The sequence below is a fragment of the Pseudorasbora parva genome, chromosome 16, assembly GCF_024679245.1.
Source record: "Pseudorasbora parva isolate DD20220531a chromosome 16, ASM2467924v1, whole genome shotgun sequence".
In the NCBI taxonomy this organism is placed as follows: Eukaryota; Metazoa; Chordata; class Actinopteri; order Cypriniformes; family Gobionidae; genus Pseudorasbora; species Pseudorasbora parva.
Genome location: NC_090187.1, coordinates 2,062,830 through 2,084,476, shown reverse-complemented (window position 1 = coordinate 2,084,476; position 21,647 = coordinate 2,062,830). Strand labels below are relative to the sequence as shown.

General features: G+C 38.5%; 1 protein-coding gene across 1 annotated transcript in view; it reads left to right on the top strand.

Moving 5' to 3' along the window:
• Positions 1–226: 226 nt before the first annotated feature.
• The window catches only part of mob2b (MOB kinase activator 2b), a 48,735-nt gene continuing 27,314 nt past the window's right edge, over positions 227–21,647 (top strand). The window contains exon 1 of the mRNA XM_067419643.1: positions 227–678. Coding sequence (XP_067275744.1) covers positions 662–678 — 17 coding nt within the window. The 5' untranslated portion in view covers positions 227–661. The remainder of the gene's footprint in view (positions 679–21,647) is intronic.

The following is a 21,647-nucleotide window of genomic DNA, read 5'->3' as shown; positions in this document are numbered from 1 at the left end:
TACATTCTATGTGACATTAGAATAGCTACTATCTGCATGTATAGGTCTATAGAATATTTGGTATCGCACAGACCATTTTACATTTTAAAGAGACAAAAACACTGCTGAGGTGAGTCTTGCGCGGAATGCACGTCTGCGTGTAGTCCTCAAGCTTACAGGAAACTACATATCCCAGCATGCCTCGGTGAACCGACCACATCCCGTTAGAGAGGGGGTCGGCAATCGAACCTGTGTTTACTTCCGGATTTCCTGTATATGGCAGAGCTTGAAAACAGCCACTCCAGTTGCCCTACAAGCTCAGCAAGAGCCCCGTGCCCCGATCCGAGACCGTCTCCGGTGAAGCACGGCGCCTCGGTGACCGGAGAGCCGCCCCACACCGGCACTGACGCGGAGAGATTAGCGCGGCTTTACACGACCATTGAAGGCAGAAAGTATCCTTCTGCCACCCTTCGCCAAACGTCAAAGTCAATGCGGTCCTTGATCAGCGCGCCGGAGCTCATCCGCCTCTCATGCGCGTGTCATTAACGCACTTTCGCTCGGAAAACACCGGAGCCGGAGATTAAACCCCGCCGAGAGCACATCCACACTGTTAGCTCGGGCTACCCGGAGAAACACGCGAGGAGGACGGCAGCTCTAGCTGGATTTATCCCTTCCAATCATCATGGAGTGGTTAATGGGGTGAGTGTGTTTTCAGATCATTGTCCTAATTGACCCGATGATGTTCCTGAATCTCAGAGCGACGCATATTCGAAGAATGTTATTTTTGAATGTTCTCTGAACATTGAAACATTCATTGTATCATTCTTCAAACATCGGGTGAGAGATGTTACTTTTGACGGTTCTCTGAACGCGCGTGGGGGGAAAACGCTTTCTGATTAAATAATGTTGTTTAGATGACGCTTTTTTTGTGTGCTAAAATTATTAAAGGCCAGATAACTTTGAACAAATATTCACTGATTGTTCCTGGATGAACGTTTGTTCGTAACTTTGGGAGAACCTTGGTGAAATGTGTGTCGAATTGTCGGCCAGAGCGCCATGCTCCAGGTGTGTCAGGTGCAGAGCTGCGAAGCGCGAACTACAGTCCATCCGCGGAGCGTTTACAGTCACTGTGACGCAATCCTGTCACTGTACATTTTGATCATTTGATCTGATCGCGTGCCTGATTCTGTGACTGTGACGCGCCTATCATCATCATCATCATCATCATCATCATCATCATCACACCCAAAATGTGATGGACCCCATCCTAAAATTTAAAATGCATCTATCTTTTATAAACACCCAATTAATATTATAAATTAGTTTATTTTAAGTTGAATTTTATCTTTTTCTCATTATAGTGTAATAATGTTCATTTTAATATTTTTTTTTATTAGTGCCGTCAAATCAATTAATCATGATTGAATGTAGGCCTATATTTTTAAGAAAAGTGTTATATTTATATATAAAATATATCATAACATTACATTTATAAAATGGACTTAAAAATCAGTCATAATGGCTCATATGATAAATAAATAAGCTTTCCATTGATGAATCATTTTGTAAATCTGGAATCTGAGGGTGCAAAACAATCTAAATATTGAGAGAATCTCCTTTAAAGTTGTCAAAGTGAAGTCCTTAGCAATGCATGTTATATATATTTATAGTAGGACATTCACTAAATATCTTCATGGAGCATGATCTTAATATCCTAATGATTTTTGGCATAAAATAAAATGGATCATTTTGACCCTTATAATGCAGATGATATACCCGTGAGACGCAGGACTGGTGAAGAGCTGCAGGGTCACACGTGATGTAAAAAAACAGGTTTATTTTAGATGTGATTTTAATTGTTTTGACAGTGCTATTAAAAAAATAAAATTATATATATATATATATATATATAATTTTTATATTTCATATAACTTTATTTAATTAATAATAATACAAATGTAATATCATTCTTTAAATTTTCTTTTATACTTATTTTTTTATTGCTAATTAAGATTTCAGCAGTGACTAAAACTATATACTAGTTATATATATAGTTCATATTTTTGTTGCACTGTAAAAAAACAAACCGATTTTTAACTTTTGCAGTACAATCAACTTGGATGACTTAAATTATGTTAAACTGACTTTAAAAAATGAGTTACATCTTGTATATCTAATAAAAGCAAGTTAAAAATTTCTTAACTTCTTTTGATGAGTTAAAACAATGTAAAACATATGCTGTCATAACTTATTGAACATATCATTTTTTACGGTGTGGTTATTAGTAAGTATTTCAATAGTTTATTAGACACTAGAGCCAACAGAGACACAAGTGCATCCCAATTATTACATAACGTTACAATTTCTTTTGTGTTTTATATGAAGTGTCTTTAACTTGTGGAACATTTAAAGGAATAATTTGATGCAGTTGTGTACGTACATGACTTAAATAATAATAAAAAAGGAGCTGCATGTGTTTTATGTCCCAGTAACCGTTACGTACACGGTTAAATGCCCCTAATATAAAGCTGGACTACTGTGTTGATAGTGATTGAGTGGCTACTTTATAGTGAATAATAAAAAGCTACTTCTGTCTGAGCATTTGCTACTTTGGAACCTGGACTACTAGTAACTGTGTGAGTGTAAATGTGGAGCTATAATGAGTGCCAGTACTTTAGTAATAGCAGGATTGTTGATATCTCACAGCTCTAGTTATATTTATCCCTCAAGTGCTTAATGCGGTGAGTGTGCATGATCAGGATCTTTCAGAGTTGTTTGTGCAAATCAGCTTGACAAATTTGTACTTTGTGACCGATCTAAACTCGTCATTATTAAACCTGATGCAAGTCAAATTCGTGCACCAGCATGCGTCATACAAAGTGCACGGTCTGACTGTGCTATTAATACAAGCGGTTGAGTTCTGATGTCTGCTTCCTGGATAGAGTCGCCTCAACACGCCATGCTCAGACTAGGGATGTCACAATACTCAATATAATATTGAACCGTTCGCTACGGCATTCACGGTTCAATACGCGCTGGTGAATTGCGTTTTTTTTTCAGGTTTGCATTGAATTAATTATTTTCATTTCTCTCCATTTAAATATTCCTCTCAGTTTATTTCGGCTCTGTTTGGGTGTGCCTGTGAGTCTACGTGCTGATATGAGCAAATATCCAATCATATGGAGTAAAGTTAGGGGGTGTTACCTGTGTTTAAAAGCCTTGCGGGTTAAACATTTTATGCGTGCAAATCAAATGTTTAAAGCTCCACTGTGTGATATTTCCCCTATCTAGCGGTGTAAAGGTTTATGACCATCCAGTGAATATTAGATTCTGTTTCTCTCAATTCCGATTTCGTTTTAACTCCTATGGTGGCCGATTTAGTCCAAGATTAACACGGCTTCCAGTTCGACCTCGTCCATGAGTGCCATCGAGTGTTAAAACGCAAAAGCGAAGCTTGAATTAGATTATATATATAGTTATCATTTTTTGTTTGAATTTGTTTTTAGATTAATAGAATATAATACAATATAATGTTACAATGTAATGAGACACACACACACACACACACACACACACACACACACACACATATTTTGCATAGCCTGCATTTATTACATACTATATAATTTTTTTCATAGCCTTCAATATCATATATATATATATATATATATATATATATATATATATATATATATATATATATATATATATATATATATATATATATATATATATATATATATATATATATATATATATATATATATATATATATATATATATATATATATATATATATATTCACTGGATGGTCAAATTATATATATATAATATTATGAACTTTTTTTTAACCAAGTAGAAAATACTGGGATATATCCCGTATGCTGCCATTTAACCAAAAAATACCAATATATGATTTTTTGGCTATTTTGCCCAGCGCTAACGGGCTCAAGCGTCACCATTGGTCTGTTCTAGATGTTCATTGGTCGGAGTTCTAGATGGACAGCTCCTCTAGCCAATCAATCCAAGAGCAGAGTTGATGTCAACTTTTAAGAGCACATGAACATACAGTATCATTTTTAAAGTTTTGATTCATGGTTATTTTTTAAATGCACTTTCAATTGTTTTATTTGAGAGATCTGTGGAGGTGTCAGATGGCCACGGTGTGTTGTGTTTTCTGTGCTGACCTTACAACTCCGAGAAAAGAGCTTTTACAGTCTCTGAGTCTTACAACTCCATTGATCAGAGCATCAGTTCAATGATATAACTCAAAGGAATGTTTTGTGGTTTGGCTTTGTGATTCTAGCACTTGAATGCATTCAGATTGCTTGAATGTTTAAATGGACAAGACTGCACAGCGATACCATAGAGTTTGATATGACGCACTGCTTCAACAACAAAAGATATGGGAAGAATATAGTTCCTATTGAGTCATAAAGTTACGGTGGCACACATCAAAGGGTTGGTCTCTTTTGAATTTGATTATTTTGTGACAGAAGCACCAGTTTGTGATATAAAAGTTATGATTAGTAGCTGGTTCAAACACCAGGACCAGAATCAGCTGAACTTCTGCATGGGGCTGTGCGATATTGAAGAGAAATGCCATATGCAATACCTTGTACCTAATGGGATATTCAATATGCGATAGGATATTGCTATTAATGTGTAAAGTCTATTTAAATTATATTTCAAAACAGAATAATAACATTTGTGTTTCACATTCTTTCTGGGAAAAGAAAGCATCGCTACAGCTTCTGAAAGTGACCAGCAGTGTTTTAACAAAAAGTTCTGTTAAAAAAATTAGTGACTGTATTTGGTAGTTCAAGTGTGTAACAAAACTGAAGGGATCACATGCTTTCAGAGAGGCGTTTCGGTGTGTGTGTGTGTGTGTGTGTGTGTGTGTCGACAGCGTGTGACTGCAAGGAGTTGTTTTTCGCAAGTTATTACGTATAATAACTATTTTTAACATCAAGAAACTCACATTTAACAGTTGTTGTGTGCCCAGTGTATTTTCCTGCTATGCCGACCTAAAAAAATACGCTTTTCACACACAATGTTGAAGTAATGTTGATATTGCAATATGCATATTGCGATATTTCGATAATTTCAATATATTACGCAGCCCTACTTCAGCATGCTCGGCCCGGACCGGTGATATATATAAGCCTCTCAAACAGCTTGTGAGTACCATAATGATTGGCTTACTGCATTTAAATGATCAAATGCACGTAAAAAATGAAATCAAAATGCCCGTCCATTCCGTCACCTTTCCCGGTGTTCTCCTCTGACACCTGTCATTCTCCTGCTTTGGATTTATGATTGGCAGCTTAATATATCTGCTGCAAATAGGGCCCTGTTCCCTAAACACACATGCATATAACATGAGGTATATAAGTATAGTTCACATTATAAATGTAACATTAAAATTAAGATAAGCTTTCAGTTTAAACAGGCCTTTGAAGCTTGGCCAAAAATATGTTCATGCAGAATTAAAGCCACAGTGCACTTTTCTGATCAAAATTGACATGATTACATGACAAATGTTACGCCAATGTGTTGGACAGCGTACGCAGGAGACAGCCAGTTAGGAAACAACTTCTACATGTTATACGTTTAAAAAAAAAAAAATGTATAATGTATCCTAAATTTTGGATAATTAATAACATATGCTAAAGTACATTTCTGGAGAGTTAACATTTCTAAGAAAAAAACAACAAGAACCACACAGAACCGAAAACGGCGATACGAACCGAACCGTGGGCTTCGTGAACCGTGCCACCCCTAATATCTGGTATGCGACTCGTCATATGAAGGGTGACTGATAATGTCTGTGACTGTGTGTCTTGATAATTAGGGATGTCCCGATCCGATCACGTGATTTTAGACTTGACTGAAATCCGATCAGGACTTGGATATATATATATATATATATATGTATATTAACACATCAATAGTTATGCGGTGCCACAGAGTTAGACCCTTTTAACTCCACACAGAAACAACAACGCGTGCGGCATGACGTTTAAATCAAGCCTGCAGCACCGGTGTCATGACAAATCCTGTCCCCCTGTGAATTCGTGTCCGCTTAGGACGAACGTGGTAGCTGTTTTAAATGCCTGATCAAAAGCTGTTTAGGGTAAGTCTAACCGTGGTGTATAAATTAGGCTAATCGAGTAGCAGTATGCTATACGCTAACTTAAAAAAAAAAAAAAACATTAAGAAACAAGATATGTTTGATTTCATAACTTATAGCTTATATAATAGTATCTAAAACATATTATTTCAAGACATTAAAGACCATTTTAACACAATTTAAATGACAAATCAAAACGTGATTTTATATGAATTCTAATCAGGCTCTGAACGGATTACCCATGAAAAGTTCTTTCAGCCAATAGAATCGCTATAGGGTCCTAAGCGGACACGATTTCACAGGGGGACAGGATTTGTCGTGACACCGTGTAACGCTTTGACCCAGATAACTCGTTGAATTAGGAAAAATAAAGTGTGAATGCGAAAAAGAGTATTTCACACGCCCATTGGCAGGTACAGACACGCGCCGCCTCATACATGAGGTACTCGCTCTTTCATAGCGTCACAAATAAAAGTCAACAAATCAAATATTACAAGAAGGTAGAGCAAGATATATCATCCACCGTGGCTCTTATCAATCTGAAGAGACCGCTCTTCTACGTCACCAGCGTTGTGCGCGTTATAAGTCAAGTGATCAGTCTCTTAAAGGGGCCACTGCACAATAATGTGATGCATGCAAAAACACATGCATCCGCGCCTCTATCGCCCCCCCGGTGGCCGGTCCCAGTATAGCTGCTCCTTCGTGTTTTCTAATGGACGCGAAGCAAACTAAACAATCAAATTACACTTCAAATATTTTTCCCCCAAAGTTAGTTTATGTCATTGTAGGGAGTTATCATCACGATTATTTAATTTCAAGTGTTTGTTTTTTTAAATAAGTTTAGTTTTAGTTAGTTATTTTTTGGGATGCACGATATTATCGGCACGACTAGGGGTGTCCATGGTTAACCGATTGACCGATTAACCGTTAAAAATTGCGTAACCGAGTGAAACATTTTGCTCGGTTAAGTGGCGTCAATGACGTGCCTTGAATTTAGTTGTAATATATGGTTGCACCCCTAGAGACCGCCAGAGCGCTCCCAGACATTTGTAATATCCACAAGAAGAAGTCATGACCAGCTTTCTAAGCGGGCAATGAAGCGGTCGAAGAAAGCGTGGGAGCACTTTAAAAATGAGAGTGACGGGGCAAAATGCAAGTATTGCAATGCAGTGCTTACCGCATTTTTCAGGCTATAAGTTGCTCCGGAGTATGAGTCGCATCAGTCAAAATATGCGTCATGAAGAGGAAAATAACATACGTCGCACTGGACTATAAGTCGCATTAGGGCAGAAGCAGAGCGGGAGCCGCGCGCGCTGTGCATAACGGATCAGAAGAAAGAAAGTTTGAAGTGAGAAACTTGTGAATGACTAGAGAAAAGCAGACGTTACTTTAACTGTAATGAAGAAAACAAAAAAGCTTATCGCGGACTGAAAGGAAGATGGCCAGAGCTGAAGGGACGAGTCCACAGATGCTTGAACTCTCTGCCGGGAGAGGCTCAGCCGCGCGAGTCAAACGCTGTGTCTGTGGGAATCGTTCTCGGCCGCATATTTTACTAACATTACATGCTCTAATCATGCAGGCGCCCTCGCGGCCACTCGCATTGCTTGTGAACTGGAGCGCATCTCATCCTAATTTAACGAAACTCAGCGTACGCCTCACAGACATGAAATAGATCTTAAGAAACTTGAAATGTCTTTTAACAATTTAAAACGAAAAGAAATAGGCTACTCTCTGATTAGGTAATCCATGATGTGCATTTCTCTCTATAGGCGCGTTCACTACGGAGATGGCGGTCGTCAAATTAATAAACTAAAAATAATAACCCTGACGCACACTATGGTTAACCGAGTATTAACCGCTAAGGGCCTCGGTTAACGGTTAATGAAAAACTTGAAAACGTGCAGCCCTAGTCCCGACATCGGAATTGGCCGATAAAAGAATTGAAAGACAGCATCAACGGATGTCACTCCACCCCCACTTCATGTGCACAGAGGCTAAATCCAAAAATACAATATTTAGGTTACAGCTGCATCTGGGGCCAAAAATGACTGACTTTATTATTGTTATTTTCTGGGCACTTAATATACTCTTATCATAAAAAGAACTTTATTAACATTTATTTATCTTCAACAAGAATCCTTTTAGTAAGGAGACCTCAGAAATCTTAAACCAGAATGAAGAAAAAACGTTTTTGCTCAAAATGGTGTTGTTTCCAAACAAAGGGAAAAAATAAACATATATCGGCATCGGGCAAACTGAGCTGAAAAATATCGGCATATCAGATATCGACAAAAATCCAATATCGTACATCCCTAGTTATCTGATGCTATAAAAACGGGTGTGTGACGTCATGATTGACAGCTGAGATCGACGTCTTCTCTGAGTGAAGTCACTGAGGCACTAACGGACTCTTTTCGGGATTTTTGGGAGCAGATTGGACCTTAAGCTTTATTTTCTGCATTTCCATAGCTGTTTATTTCACACCAACATCATTAATTGTTCTGCATCTGCGAGAGTGTGGGCGGGCTTTTGATATCGCGGCTGTACTTCCTGCTCTACTGCGCAGACTCCGGTCCCGGACTTTTTAAAAAATATTTACAGTTGCACTAAAATCCAAAACTGAAGAATTTATGTGTTACTTGATTGTTCAAGCTACCTCACAGAAGTGCTCTTTTTTGGAGTTGTTGAATGTTAAAATAAGGTGAATTAAATAAAAAATAAGGAACATTCTGGATCGTTTTTTCCGCTCTTCTTTATTCTTTTTTGCGTTTTATAGCAGTATCGGATCGGGACTCAGTATCGGCAGATAATCGTGACATCCCTGTTGATAATGTCTGTGACGTGTCTTTTGACTCCTCATTCACTGTCTCCAGACGGCGACCAGAGATTCATCCAACTGTGAATACATTCAAAGGGTGTTTTTACGTTTGTTTACGTTCTGTGTTTATAGTGGTCGGCTGTCAAATGCTGATCGTGAAGTGTTACTAATCCAATTTTTACTCCAATTATACCCCCCCCCACACACACACACACACACACACAGACACACAATATTTCCACTTGCAGCATACAGCTCTATAAACTATCCTTTCTCAACACTACTCTCTCTCTCTCTCTCTCTCTCTCTCTCTCTCTCTCTCTCTCTCTCTCTCTCTCTCTCTCTCTCTCTCTCTCTCTCTCTCTCTCTCTCTCTCTCTCTCTCTCTCTCTCTCTCTCTCTCTCTCTCTCTCTCTCTCTCTCTCTCTCTCTCTCTCTCTCTCTCTCTCTCTCTCTCTCTCTCTCTCTCTCTCTCTCTCTCTCTCTCTCTCTCTCTCTCTAAAACCTTGCAAATAGCATTATGGCAACCGCTTTCCCAGAAATAACTCCAAAGTTCATGTTTCCTGGTTTAGCGGGCATATTCAGGATCCTAATGTGAGCTTGCCGTGTCCCGATACGTCTCCTCGCTGCTGCTGTTGGAGGTGCAGAACAATCGCCCGTTTCAGAGCTCCTGGCACAGGATATTGACAGTCTATCAGTCTATGGCGTCTCTAATGTAAGGGTGTGACTCCTCTGAACACAGGTTTGGGCAGTTCAGGCCTCCTCAGGAAGAATGTGTGTAGGATGAACAGCAGATGTTCAGTAATCCTGATGCTTGACTGGGACCTGCGGCATTGACACCACGTTTTTATTGATGATGGCATTTATGAAGATAAACCAGTCAGAGTCAGAAGAGCTGGAGCTGTTAGAGAGGGTGGGCCGACTCCATATTAGACCCTACGGGTTAACAATGGGATGGCATTAAAGCTCATGAGCATTTATAGGGAGGAGTCACAACTTTTGGCAATATAATATATGTATGAAGAATACATACGTCCAGTTGTCCCTGATAGAAACGGCTTGATTTTCTGCAGTTTGGGAGCGTTGAATTCCCAGTACAGCACCCAGCGGTAGAGTTCGCTCCTGTCCCACACCTCTCAGGGCTTGAATAATTGGGCTTGTGGAGGTAGCGTTAGTTGAGCGACTGAAGGAATGCCTTTGCCACATATGTGTTTTCATGTGGATCAGATCTTTTGTCTGTTCTGCTCTGATGCTAGTGTGTGTAAGTGTGAGGGGTATTAGTTGACAGTTTCTTCCACTAGCTGAAAAAACAAAGATCTGTGCTTTGCCAAAGAAGGAAAAAGAAGCTGTGGCGCAGTGAGCCGGACATGACAGACCATAGAGTCTGTGTCTTTAAACAAACCTGCCGTTTGCTGTCTAACAAGTGTGCTTTATCTTTACCTTTTGCTGTAGTAGATAGTAATGCACCAAAACAAAGTTTTTACCAAAAACACACAAACTGAAATGTACGTTTTTTTTTTCTCGTTTTGTTTGTTTGTTTTTTGCCTGAGACTGATGCTGTTCAGGGTGTCATGTTCTCAGGGTATCAATTAAATCAGTCTTAGTAAAGTTTTTCGGCAACGCAGCGCCTCATGATATTTCAGCTGAACTAGTTTCGGGTATCCATAGTTTTCAGTCACGTGTCTGTCGCAGAGCCTTGGAGGGCAAAACCGCCATAAAGCACAATTGAACTGCAGCACAAAGCTGTCAAATTTCACTCTTAAAACCAAAATATGTGAACAAAATGCACGTTTTTGGCACTAATGATCTATATACAGCACCTGCTGCAGTATTTCAATCACCAAAAACAACGGGACGTTTTTAAAACGCTTAATGTGATAAAACACTACAGGGTGAGCTGCACCAACAACACTGTAAACAATTATTTAGAAAAAAAGTTACCTGGTTGCTTTAATTTTGAGTTCATTGAAATTAAAATTGAGTTAATACAATGATTTTTTTTTTTGAGATTCGACAACCTTTATTAAAATATTATTAAAAGATTTTGTAAGCATATTGGGTAATTGTGTGTGTTTTATTTTTGATGACGCAGCCAAATTGTGCTATTTTCATGATTTATCACATTTTTTATGTGGTTCAGATACAATAATATTGAGTTTCTATTTATTAAACCAATTTCCTTCATTGTATCAACTCAAATTTTTAATTTCAATAAACTCAAAATTTTAAGGCAACCAGGTTACTTACTTTTTTTAAAGATAAGTAAAGTACTAATCTAGGATTTATTGATATGGGTTTTATTTAAAATCACGTTGTTACACCACTCGATTTTAAACAGATGAATTATGCAGTAAAACCGTTATAGAGCTGATGAAGCAGACGGAGGGTGAACTGACGACTTCTTTTAAACCATTAAAGTGCTGTGATGTACTAAAACAGTGATATTAAAAGATCTAATTCAGATTACAGCTTTTTGATGATGCATACTACATAAAGGTGAGTGGATGAACCCGGAATATGAAAGCAACATTTTCTTTATAATGGGTTTTGATGGGAAAACACCTAGCGAGAAACCTCGTGTTGCACTAATATTCTGTGTTCATCTGCGTTCCTGTACAGCGTTTGCAACATCAATAAGGTGTATTGAATTTGGTATTTTAATATCACTGTCTTACTGCATTAATACTGACTACAAACCTGGTAAAAAAGACTGGCGGTCAATGGAGGAGAGCCTTGTTTTGCCCTCCAGGGGGCGTTCCTTTAGGCGTGTGTCGACACGGATTGGTGGATATTTATTTGTTGTAGTTCATTGTGCACACAATAGATATGACATCTCTTTCCAAAACAAAAAAGATGAATTCATTTGTTTGTTCGTTCATTTGTTCGCTCTACTTACTCCATTTGTCCATTACATTTATCCATTAAAAGTTTTTTTTTTCAATCAATTCATTCAATCCACTTATCTCATTCATCCGTTCCATTTATTAAAATTATTTGATCAGTTTATTCAATTAGTTTGTTCCTTTCGCTCCATTCGTTTTGATATTTCCGTTTGCTGAAATCACCATTTGAGACTGACATACATTATTAAAACAAATGAAACCCTTCATTTTTTATAAATGAAGTAAATTTTACTTAATTTTTCAAGTAGTTCTTCAAGTGAACTGTAAGCACTGCAATTGCCTAAATTTGCAATTGCCTAAAAAGTTTGAGTTTTGACGCATGTTTCGAGTTTTGAGGTGTGTGTGTGTGTGTGTGTGTGTGTGTGTGTGTGTGTGTGTGTGTGTGTGTCGAGAACCGTTATGTAAATGATCTGCTTTAGGGGTCAGACTGGCTAAGATCAGTCTGTTTTATGGTGGACCTGATAAGCCAGGTTGAAGGTTATATCCGCACTCCCTTCAGTAATGGCTTTGTGGAGTGTTAATAGTTGCTCTGTATCGGATGAATTGAAAGTGAAAGTAAACTTGTAAAACTGCTCCCATTCCTTGTATATCCTCCTGGATGTGTCTGAGTTACACGTTGGCAGCATGAAGAAACATAACATCCCATAAACGGATTCACTTCCTATTTCTGCTGTAGAAAATGCATGTACCCACATACTTCCTTGTCTCTAAAAATATATATAAAAAAAACAGCCTTATCCGAGGTTGTGGTGAAGGCAAAGTGTGTATTTCTCTCTTGGTTTGAGCATGTTTATTTTCAGAGGTAGTTTCATAGAGTTTGACTGATTTTAATCTGAATCTTCAACAGGTTGTGATGGCCTTAAAGGGTTAGTTCACCCAAAACTGAATCTTCTGTCATTAACTCTAATGTCGCTCCACACCCGTCAGACCTCCGTTCATCTTCACACACAGTTTAAGATATTTTATATTTAGTCCGAGAGCGTATGCAAGTGTATGCACACTATACTGTCCATGTCCAGAAAGGGAATAAAAACATCATCACAGTAGTCCATATGAGACATCAGTGGGTTAATTAGAGTCTCTTGAAGCATCCAAAATACATTTGGGTCCAAAAATAACAAAAACGACGACTTTATTCAGCATTGGCTTCTCTTCCGCGTTTGTGTTCAATCCTCAAATAAAGATTCAAACGGTTATGAATCAGCGAATCGATTCATGATTGGCCTGTTGTGAAGCTGCTTTGAAACAATCGTCATTGTAAAATTGCAATATAAATAAAGATGATTTGATTGTATGATTGATCTGTCATTCCATCCATCCATCCATCCATCCATCCATCCATCCATCCATCCATCCATCCATCCATCCATCCATCCATCCATCCATCCATCCATCCATCCATCCATCCATCCATCCATCCATCCATCCATCCATCCATCCATCCATCCATCCATCCATCCATCCATCCATCCATCCATCCAAATCCAATTTTGTTGGATTTTTGACATACGGAGCCGCACGTCATCTCTCTATTCTTGCATTTCTTGCTTCCCAAGTGACATTCTGGATGTAGCCTGTGGCTGATGGTCAGGAACATGTGTCCCCTCTGCCAGGGCACGGATGAGGAGGAGATGAGGACGGCTCCAGCCTCCCTGCAGGCCCGGCGCTTTTTATAGATCTCGGCCAGTTAAGCAGAGACAGAGAGAGTTTAAAGAAGGATGTCGGAGACGTTCACATTATTCTTCTCCAAATCACATACTGCATGCTAAGAGCTTGTTGTTGTCCTTTAGACAGGAAGCTGCTATCTTTAGATCAGGCCTCATGCGTTTCAATTAGGCTGCTGTCACACTTGGTCTGAAGCGGAGTTAGGCCTGCACGATTAATCAGAATCAAACCGAAATCACCGTATGGCTTAGTGCACTTATGAAAAAACATAGGCTGCGATTTAATGAATCAAATCTATGCAGTGCAGATTCAAGAGTGAATCTGTTCTGAGTTTTTCACTTTAATGTCCATTGTTTATTACTATTACTTTATAGCCATATTGAACATATATAATTCTTTTAAGTGTGTTTTAATTCAAGATAGGGTAAGGCCGCCCAAATCGTCCCAATGGAGGCTAACGATCGGCGGGTGAAGGTCGCTGCGCGTTCGGTCTTTTCAGCGGGGCAACAGGATTTTATTCCTCGTTATCTGACTCCATTTAATCATAATTTAGAATGCCAATTGGTTATTTGGTCATTATATTTAATAGTATAAGTACACATTTAATTATTCCGTTTAACCCTTTGTTTAAAATTATGCCCAACCTGAATAATTCCAGAGCAAGTCAAAATCAATCAAAGTGTAACAATTTATTAACAGTCAGGTAAATGTATAATGCCAATTAAATAATCAATTCAAAGGTAGCCTAATCCATATAACATCAACTACTCTGAAGCAAAGAATGAAATGTATACCTGACTTTTGAAAATTACATAATGCTGGCTATCTTGAGACATCCAGCATTACGGGCTGACCTGACTACTGCATCGAGCCCTGAGCTCTTTGCAACATTCCCTTAAATACACAGAAACAATTGCACAAACTCTTTCAAGTGTAAACACGAGTGAGTTCACAATGGGAATTTGCATTAATCAAGTCCGAAAGACTTTGATGCAAAGGCCAAATGGCTGAACACCACACCCACCAAACTAAGACAGGATATCTCTAAACTCTTAAAACACTGATTATCTTTTGGTTAACTTCTGTGGGGATGAGATCTTTAATATAATTTGAAATGTCTCAGTGCGACTGGTACAAACACATATAATACTGTATCGTGTGGATTGATATTATAATAGAGAGATTCTGGGTGTATTTTCAGTGATCTCAGCATGAGCGAGGGAAGGAATTGGGGGAGAGGGAGTCAACAGGGAAAGCTGTAGATTAGCTGATCCTGAGGTGAGACCTGCGTCTCCAGTGGTGTGTGAGGGACAGTTCAGATGTTCATTTAGACATTTCGGGATCTACTAGTTTTTTCAGCCTTACAATAGTACACAAATTCCAATTTGAATTGCGTGCAAAGTCGGAGTTTCTGCGGCGTAAAAGTCAGAGTTTTGGTTGTCCTTCGTTTACAAAATGGCTGGAATGGCTTGCATCACTTTTTCGGGTTTGCATACTTACATGTAGTGAAGAAAATGCAAATGAAGCGTTTGAGAGAGAGTAATCCTATGTTTTTTTCCCCTTACAATTGTGACTTTATATCATGAAATTCTGAGCAAAAATGTCAAAATTGCGACCTTTTTGTCTCACAATTATCTTTTATTATTTTTTATTCTGTGGTGGAGAAGTTTCCATATCTGGCCTCCCTTACGTTAAAGTTTTGGCTCCAAACTGTCGTATAATTGTGCCAATAGTGTGAATACCAGCTAGGTAACAACTCCAGATCAGGAAATGCAGCTTCTTTTTTTTTTTTGTCCCGTTGGATTTACCAACCTACTCCAGTCTATCGTCAAAAGCAAACTTTATGGTGAGTTCAGCAAACCGTTTTCAAACCAAACCTAGGAAATGAAATGTGGTGACAAACAGGTCCACGCTGGCGTAGAAGCCTTTATCTTGCCGCTCTCCTCCTTCCTCTCACGTGTTTTTCAGTTCCTTCTCTTTCTGATGACCTACATTGCATACTCGAACACAGCACGTGCAAGGGTGTTGCTTTCTTCCTTCTATCTTTTCCTCTTAGTCCATTCATTACTTTCACTTTTTTCGTCCTTCATTTGCAAAACGGCTGGAATGGCTCACATCACCTTTTTAGGGTTTGCATACTTAAATTTAGTGAAGAAAATGCAAATGAAGCGTTTGAGAGAAAGGGATTCCTATTGAAGCTTGTCTTTTCCTTGTATGGAGCAGGAATGGGCTTTAGTTGGGTTACGTTGGGTTTTATCAGACGTCCTGCAGGCTTCCCCTACACCTCACAGATCAACGGTGAACATGTTTGATCTGAATCTACGTCACTGAAGTGTTTGAAGTGCTGGAGCTCCACTTATGCAACATTCGTCATGATGGATCAAATTTGGCTCTAAGAACCTACAGGTCGTGAACCTACAAAGAGCTGCACGATTCTGGATAAACGAAGAATCCCTAGGGATGCCGAAATCAAAAACCGAAAAAGAGGAAACCAAGGCCGAAAAACAAAACGCCGAAAGAAATTATGGCAAATTTTGGTACCATTGCATTTATGGCTATGACCGTGCACTAACTTTACTAAAATCAAGGCTTTGCAATTGCATGAATTAATATTAAAGTTTTAAATAATACATTTATTACAAATAATGCAAATATTTATTTAGCACATTGCAACAATGCACAGCATAAATTAAAATTCAAGCTAAAGTGTTTAACTTGACGGGAACCCGTTTTCTTTTATCAGAGTAAGGTCATTAACGGCGTGAGCAGAAACCGCTCGACTCAGGGAGTTTTTTTCCTCGTACCCTGATTTCGCGCGGCATGTAAACGCGTTAACCTGCTTTCTGTCGGCTTATTGAAGTGCTCGTGTGTGATAGGGGACAACAACGCAAACTAAGAGCAGATTTAAACGCATCCAGACAGAGCGAGCTGGCATTTTGCATGAAATAAGGACATATATCACAAACGCAGACTCTTTTAAGACCCAGAACATTGTAAAGATGTGTTCTCATCTCATGCAGCAGAAGTAGAAGAGGTTCAGTCAGAACGCTGCATCTGGACCTGATGAGGGATAATATGAGCCGTAATCTCCAGCTCACGCTTTATTAACATCACAACTGAAGAAACATTTGAAAAACTCAGAGTCAGATACGGGCATTATTATTTACGTCACTACAAGGAACTAACACGGTTTATTAATAAAGTCATGTAAACGCGGTTTACTTGTGTTGTCAGTTTACTGGTTTGTATGTAAACGGGGAAAACTGATTATTTCAATAAGCTGATTCTTTTGGTTTTGTTTATGTAAACGCACCTAGTGTTTTTAAACGAATCTCACTTGCTCATAAATACATCACGTGTTTCATTGCTGGATGAATCTGTGTTTTTGAGCTTTCCTGTAGCTCAAACAGTAGAGTGTGGCGCTAGCAACACCAAGGTCATGGGTTCGATTCCCAGGGAAAGCAAGTACCCTGTAGTACTAAAATATGTACCTTGAATGCAATGTAAGTCGCTTTGGATAAAAGCGTCTGCCAAATGCATAAAATTTAAATGTAAAAATGTTTTGAATGAATCTCTTGAGTGAATGATTCAATGACACATGCCTTTTTTTAACAGTCCCTTGTCGCCAACTAGTGGTCAAACAATGTAATCGATATCCGTTATTTGAAGCGTAGTTACTTTCAAAAATGTACTTTATTTGTATTGCTACCGTAGACATCAGCATTTCTATCGGAGCTATACACTTTTTATTCCAGTACTTCTGGGATTAATCTGAATTATTGTAACACAGAATAATTCATACCTTCATGACAACTGCTCTCTCTGGGTCGTTTCACTTTGTTGGAATGGATGGATGTCTTTCTTTCTCTCTCTCACACACACACACACACACACACACACACACACACACACACACACACACAAAGGACTGTCTGCAAATAGATTACCGCTGCGGTGTGTGAAGGTTGTGCATGTTGTTGACCTTTAGTAGCCTTCTCACAGTCAGAACGGATAAGATTGAACAGAATAATCTCCTGTAAAATCACTTCTGAGCTGTTCAGGGATCAGCCGTTTCTCTGGGCAAGACGAGATCTGTTTTGCATGAATTTTCGGTCTTGATTCAAACATTTGAATGCGTATACAAAGTTTTTTTTCATCACAAATCATTTTGACGTCAGTAGAACTCTATTATTTAGTTCTCAGAAGAGACTTTTTCATCCAAAGGGAAGAAGGTGATTTTGAGGTCTAAAATACGAACAATGTGACACTAATAGCTCATTTATCAGCTGTTTTCAGAAGCATTTGTTCATTTGAACATTTTGAGCTTTATGATGCTTGGAAGTTTCACACAAAAAGGAAAATTGTCATTTAAATATGAATACTCTCACCCAAGTTGTTCCAGAACCATAAGTCTTGTGTTTATACCGCTTGAGTCATATGGATTACTTTGGTGATCATTTTGAAGCGACAAAGTGTAATTGACTTTCAATGGAAGGGACTGAAAATGCTCAGGTGGGGATAAACAATAAAGCTTTTGAATATGAATTAGAAATGATTTGAATTGAGACCTCACTTGAGTTTGTTGTAGGTCATTGGGCGTCTCAAACTGGTTTAATTAGGTTGTATCCTAAAGGGTTAGTTCACTTCAAAATGAAAATATCCTTATAATTTCCTCACCCCCATCTCATCCAAGATGTTCATGTCTTTATTTCTTTTCTTCACTTGAAAATAAATTATGTTTTTTGAGTAAAACATTCCAGGATTTTTCTCCACATGGGGAGAAACATGATGGCGTCATATGTCGTGTAAAAGCAGAACACCGAAGTCTAGCACTCGTGGTTAAAAAGTATACTTTTTTATTTCAATTTTTTATGTCAGATGTTTTTTTCTGGATCAGACTCTATTCCTCTGGGATCATCAGAGCCTCTGAAGCTCTTCCTCATTGATCTGGACCTTCAGCCGTTGGTTCCCATTGAAGTCCAGGGAAAAATCCTGGAATGTTTTCCTCAAAAAAATATATCTTTCCACTAAAGAAAGAAATAAACATCTTGGATGAGATGGGGGTGAGGAAATCATCAGGACGTTTTCATTTTGAAGTGAACTAAGTGAACATTTAATGCAAGAATGCACGCGACCATCACCTGACTTCTTTTGCTTTCAGACGCATCTTTGGAGGCTGCTGGGCGTTTTGAGTTCTCAGCAGGAGCTCGTTGCAGCATTGCATAATGGCTGTCTTTTGCCTTCATGCAGATTTTAAATGCCTTGTCCTCAGTCACCGTCTAAGTGTGTGTGGTGTTGGCAGTCAATAATAGTCTCTATATGCCATACTTGACCTGGCTCCTCTAAAGTTGCACACACATGCTCTTCATAAGCATGTTGACCGAAGGCCCCTGGAGTGAGCACCGCAGCATCATCATCCTCATCATCTGAGCGTTATGTAAGCGTTAGCCAGCTGTGGATGCAGTGCACTTCAGTTAATGCCGGTGTAATCCAGCACTGCCTCTGCTGATGGTCATGTAGAGACGGAGCTCCTCTCTCCTCAGTCTCCAGCTCCCATCATAACCCTCTTCCTGAAGGATTAGTGGATAGATCCGTCCTCAATGCAGGAAGTACAGTGACCTCTCGATGCTTTGTGGTTTCACATATCGTGGATTTTTTGACTTTAAAGAGTTTAATGTGCTGTGATTTTATTATATTTGAGCATTCGTAAAAACAATCTTTCTTCCCAGTCTGCCCAGTCCATATTGAAACTAATCTGCTAAAATGGGTCACTCAGAAACTGTCATTCTGTGACATCGCAACCTTGAGGACATTAACATGTGACCACATGCGCAGTGTTTATGTAGCAGTGATTGGTCTGAACAGTGAAGTGCACCAGTAGATGGAGTGGAGCTAATTATAACACCGCTCTATTGCCTATAATCTTAAAGGCACTGTAGCAAAAAAAAAAAAAAAAAAAAACTGAGATGCCTAGTTTGAATGATTGTGTGAATGGTCATCTAAAGTTGGATTTATTTATGCATGCAATGATTGATGCATCAACGCATGCATTTATACATTTATTAATGTATTTATGCATTTACTGATGCATTTATTAATGTGTTTATGCATGCATTTACTGATGCATTTACTGATGCATTTATTAATGTGTTTATGCATGCATTTACTGATGCGTTTATGCATTCATTTACTGATGCATTTATTAACGTGTTTATGCATGCATTTACTGATGCGTTTATGCATGCATTTACTGATGCATTTATTAACGTGTTTATGCATGCATTTACTGATGCATTTATTAATGAGTTTATGCATGCATTTACTGATACATTTACTGATGCATTTATTAATGTGTTTGTGCATGCATTTACTGATGCATTTATTAACTTGTTTATGCATGCATTTACTGATGCATTTATTAATGAGTTTATGCATGCATTTACTGATACATTTACTGATGCATTTATTAATGTGTTTATGCATGCATTTACTGATGCGTTTATGCATGCATTTACTGATGCATTTATTAACGTGTTTATGCATGCATTTACTGATGCATTTATTAATGAGTTTATGCATGCATTTACTGATACATTTACTGATGCATTTATTAATGTGTTTATGCATGCATTTACTGATGCATTTACTGATGCATTTATTAACGTGTTTATGCATGCATTTACTGATGCATTTACTGATGCATTTATTAATGAGTTTATGCATGCATTTACTGATACATTTACTGATGCATTTATTAATGTGTTTATGCATGCATTTACTGATGCATTTACTGATGCATTTATTAACGTGTTTATTCATGCATTTACTGATGCATTTACTGATGCATTTATTAATGAGTTTATGCATGCATTTACTGATGCATTTACTGATGCATTTATTAATGAGTTTATGCATGCATTTACTGATGCATTTATTAACGTGTTTACGCATGCATTTATCGATGCATTGATATATTTATTAGTATGTTTATGCATGCATTTACTGATGCATTTAATCTTTTGTTAACGCATGCATTTATTTATTAATGCATTGATGCATTTATTGATGTATGGATTTTATGCAGTTCTCTGTGCATTTTTGCATGCATGCATTTCACTGGGTTGCTTGGGTGTTCTGGATGGTTTGCTTTAGTCCACATCAAAACTAGCTGACTTCTCTAAGCCCCGCCTTAAATGTTACAGACCAATCCTACTTCAGTGAGGTAAAAACTTCACGATATTTTCAGACGTTGCGCTTTTCTAATATAAGATCTGTGTGTTTGGATAGTATTAAATTAGATTTTATTAAAGTTATCTAAAATGCAGGTAAACTTTTGGGTTATAGTTTGTAGAGGACGAGCTGTATTTTAATTTTAAAATTGAACTTGATTCTGTAAACGTGTCGCCCTCAATTTCATTTGTTTTACTCCAAGGTCATTTTAATGTTATTAGCTTTTCATATCGATTCGGGTCATTGCAGTGTCTAAAGATCGCCCAGTACACACACACACACACACACACACACACACACACACACACACACACACACACACACACGTGTTGTAGAAATGTTCTGTTAACCTTCAGGTGAGGCGTATCTCTTCAGGTGAATGTTTTTGTTTTTATCCATGTTGCTGCTTTATTTAACTATTTATAGAAAAAGAGTTTGGAAATGTCATTCAATATCCATAATGCATAAGACTAATATATTTAGGGGTAAGAAACGAGCACAGGTAGATGTGGAAAACAGAAGTGTTTGTTCTGTGTGATCTGCCCACACACACACACACACACACGCCCTGCTCCTGCCTGGGCTTGCTCTGACACACAGGGTTTCCTCGCCCTGTTCAGGCTCGGCTTGTTTTGCTGTGCAGGGTTATTATATTCACACAGTCTCTTGTGCTTTTGTCTCCGCATCGCTCCCTCAGCCACCTGCCAGAAAGGCACACGGAGCCACTGTTTGATCGGCTGTTAACGGGGCATGGAGGTCGTTAGCTTTCGCTCTTTCACAGTTTGTTCAGCTTCAGTGGCCTTTGGAGCTGCTTGGCTTTAGTGAAATGACCCTCAGCTGTACAGAAGCAGAGGATGGCGTCATAAAGGATGATTAGTCCAATGATAGAGCTCACGTCCACACACTCACCCAGGACTGCC